The sequence below is a fragment of the Monoraphidium neglectum genome (genome assembly GCF_000611645.1).
Source record: "Monoraphidium neglectum strain SAG 48.87 unplaced genomic scaffold scaffold02797, whole genome shotgun sequence".
Lineage (NCBI taxonomy): Eukaryota > Viridiplantae > Chlorophyta > Chlorophyceae > Sphaeropleales > Selenastraceae > Monoraphidium > Monoraphidium neglectum.
The window spans coordinates 5,307-6,702 of NW_014010831.1; the positions used below are offsets into that span (position 1 = coordinate 5,307).

Sequence of the window (1,396 nt, forward strand, 5' to 3'; positions counted from 1 at the left end):
GCTCACCACGCTCTTGACGTCGGCCGGCGACAGCCTCCGCCGCTGGAACGTAATCACGGCACACCCGCCATCGCCGCGCCCGCCGCGCACCCCGCCGCTGCCGCCGCCGTCCCCCTCGCAGCCGCACTCCCGCAGCGCGTCCGCGAGCGGCTGCAGCGCGCCGGCCGGCAGCGCGCGCCACATGCCCCAGCGCTTCTCCTGCAGCAGCGCCGTGATGGCCAGGCCGAGGGCGCCCGAGGCGAAGGGCTGGGGCAGCGAGATCACTATCTCCCTCTCGTATAGGTTGCCTGCCGCCTGGCGGTCCGACAGCTTCTGGTGCTCCTTGGCCAGCTGTCGTTGTGGTTTGTGTTTGTTGTGTGTGGGGGGGCAGCGGGGTTCGGTGTTCGTGCTGGGGCCTGGCAGGTGGTCGGTCAGTGATTAATTGACAAGGGGCGGCAGTAGCATGAGGCCATTGTGTAGACCGCCGACCTGGCAGTTGCGCAGCTGCGACACGAACACACGGCGTCCCGATGCAGCAGCCCACACCCCGCGTGCAGCCGGCCCACCTTCTCAGATATCTTCGCGGCCGCCTTCTCCTCGCGCTCCCGCTGCTTCTGCTCCTGCTTGCTGCGCTTCGCGGCCGCCTCCGCAGCCCGCTCCTCGTCCGTCTTGCGGCCCCGCCGCTTGGGGCGCGCCGCGCCGCTGTCGTTCTCTGCGTCCCCGCCTCCCTGCGCGCCGCCGCTGCCCACTCCGCCGCTGCCAGCACCCCACTCACTGCCGCCGACGCCGCCCACGGCGCGCCGCGCTCGGGCGGCGCCCCGGCCACTGCCAGAGGGTGCGGCCCACCCCTCCATGCTGTCATAGCCGCCAGCGTTGGCGCCATCGTCACCGCAAATGACGTAATCATCATCCTCATCAAGGGCTGCTGCTGCTCTCCGCCTCCCGCCGCCGCCCGATCCCTCGCGGCGCGCCGGCCCTGCCTCTGCCGCCTCCCTCTCAGCACACCCACCGCCCCTATCCGCAAGTCTGACGCCCGCCTCGGCCCGCCGCCGCCCAGCCGCAGGCAGCCGCGGCGCCCCGCCCACCTCGCCCCCGGGTTCCTCGTCGCTGCCGCTGCTGCTGCTGTCACTCGCCAGTGTCACCACCCCCTCCACCTCTGCTTCCCTGTGAGCGACGCTGAAATTGATGAAATGCTCATAAACAGGGTCCTGCTCCTGCATTCGGGTCCTGCTCCCAGGCTCCAGCCGCTGGCTGCCACCCCGGCCGCTCCCGCTGCCCGCTGTGCTGCCGAGCCACTCGAGCAGGCCGCCGCCGCCACCGGCCCGCCCGCGTGCTCGGTCCGCGGTCGCGCCCACCGGCGGCTGCACCTCTGACAGAGGCGGCCGCGCGGGCGCCTCCGCCCGCGGCCGCTTCAGGG

At 72.6% G+C, this 1,396-nt stretch overlaps 1 protein-coding gene across 1 annotated transcript in view; it reads right to left on the bottom strand.

Moving 5' to 3' along the window:
* Positions 1 to 833, bottom strand: part of MNEG_11549 (hypothetical protein) — a gene marked incomplete at both ends in the record, with an annotated part of 2,513 nt that extends 1,680 nt beyond the window's left edge. Inside the window, 2 exons of the mRNA XM_014039980.1 lie at positions 7 to 330; positions 546 to 833. Of these exons, the coding sequence (XP_013895434.1) occupies positions 7 to 330; positions 546 to 833 (612 nt within the window). The remainder of the gene's footprint in view (positions 1 to 6; positions 331 to 545) is intronic.
* Between the last annotated feature and the right edge of the window lie 563 nt (positions 834 to 1,396).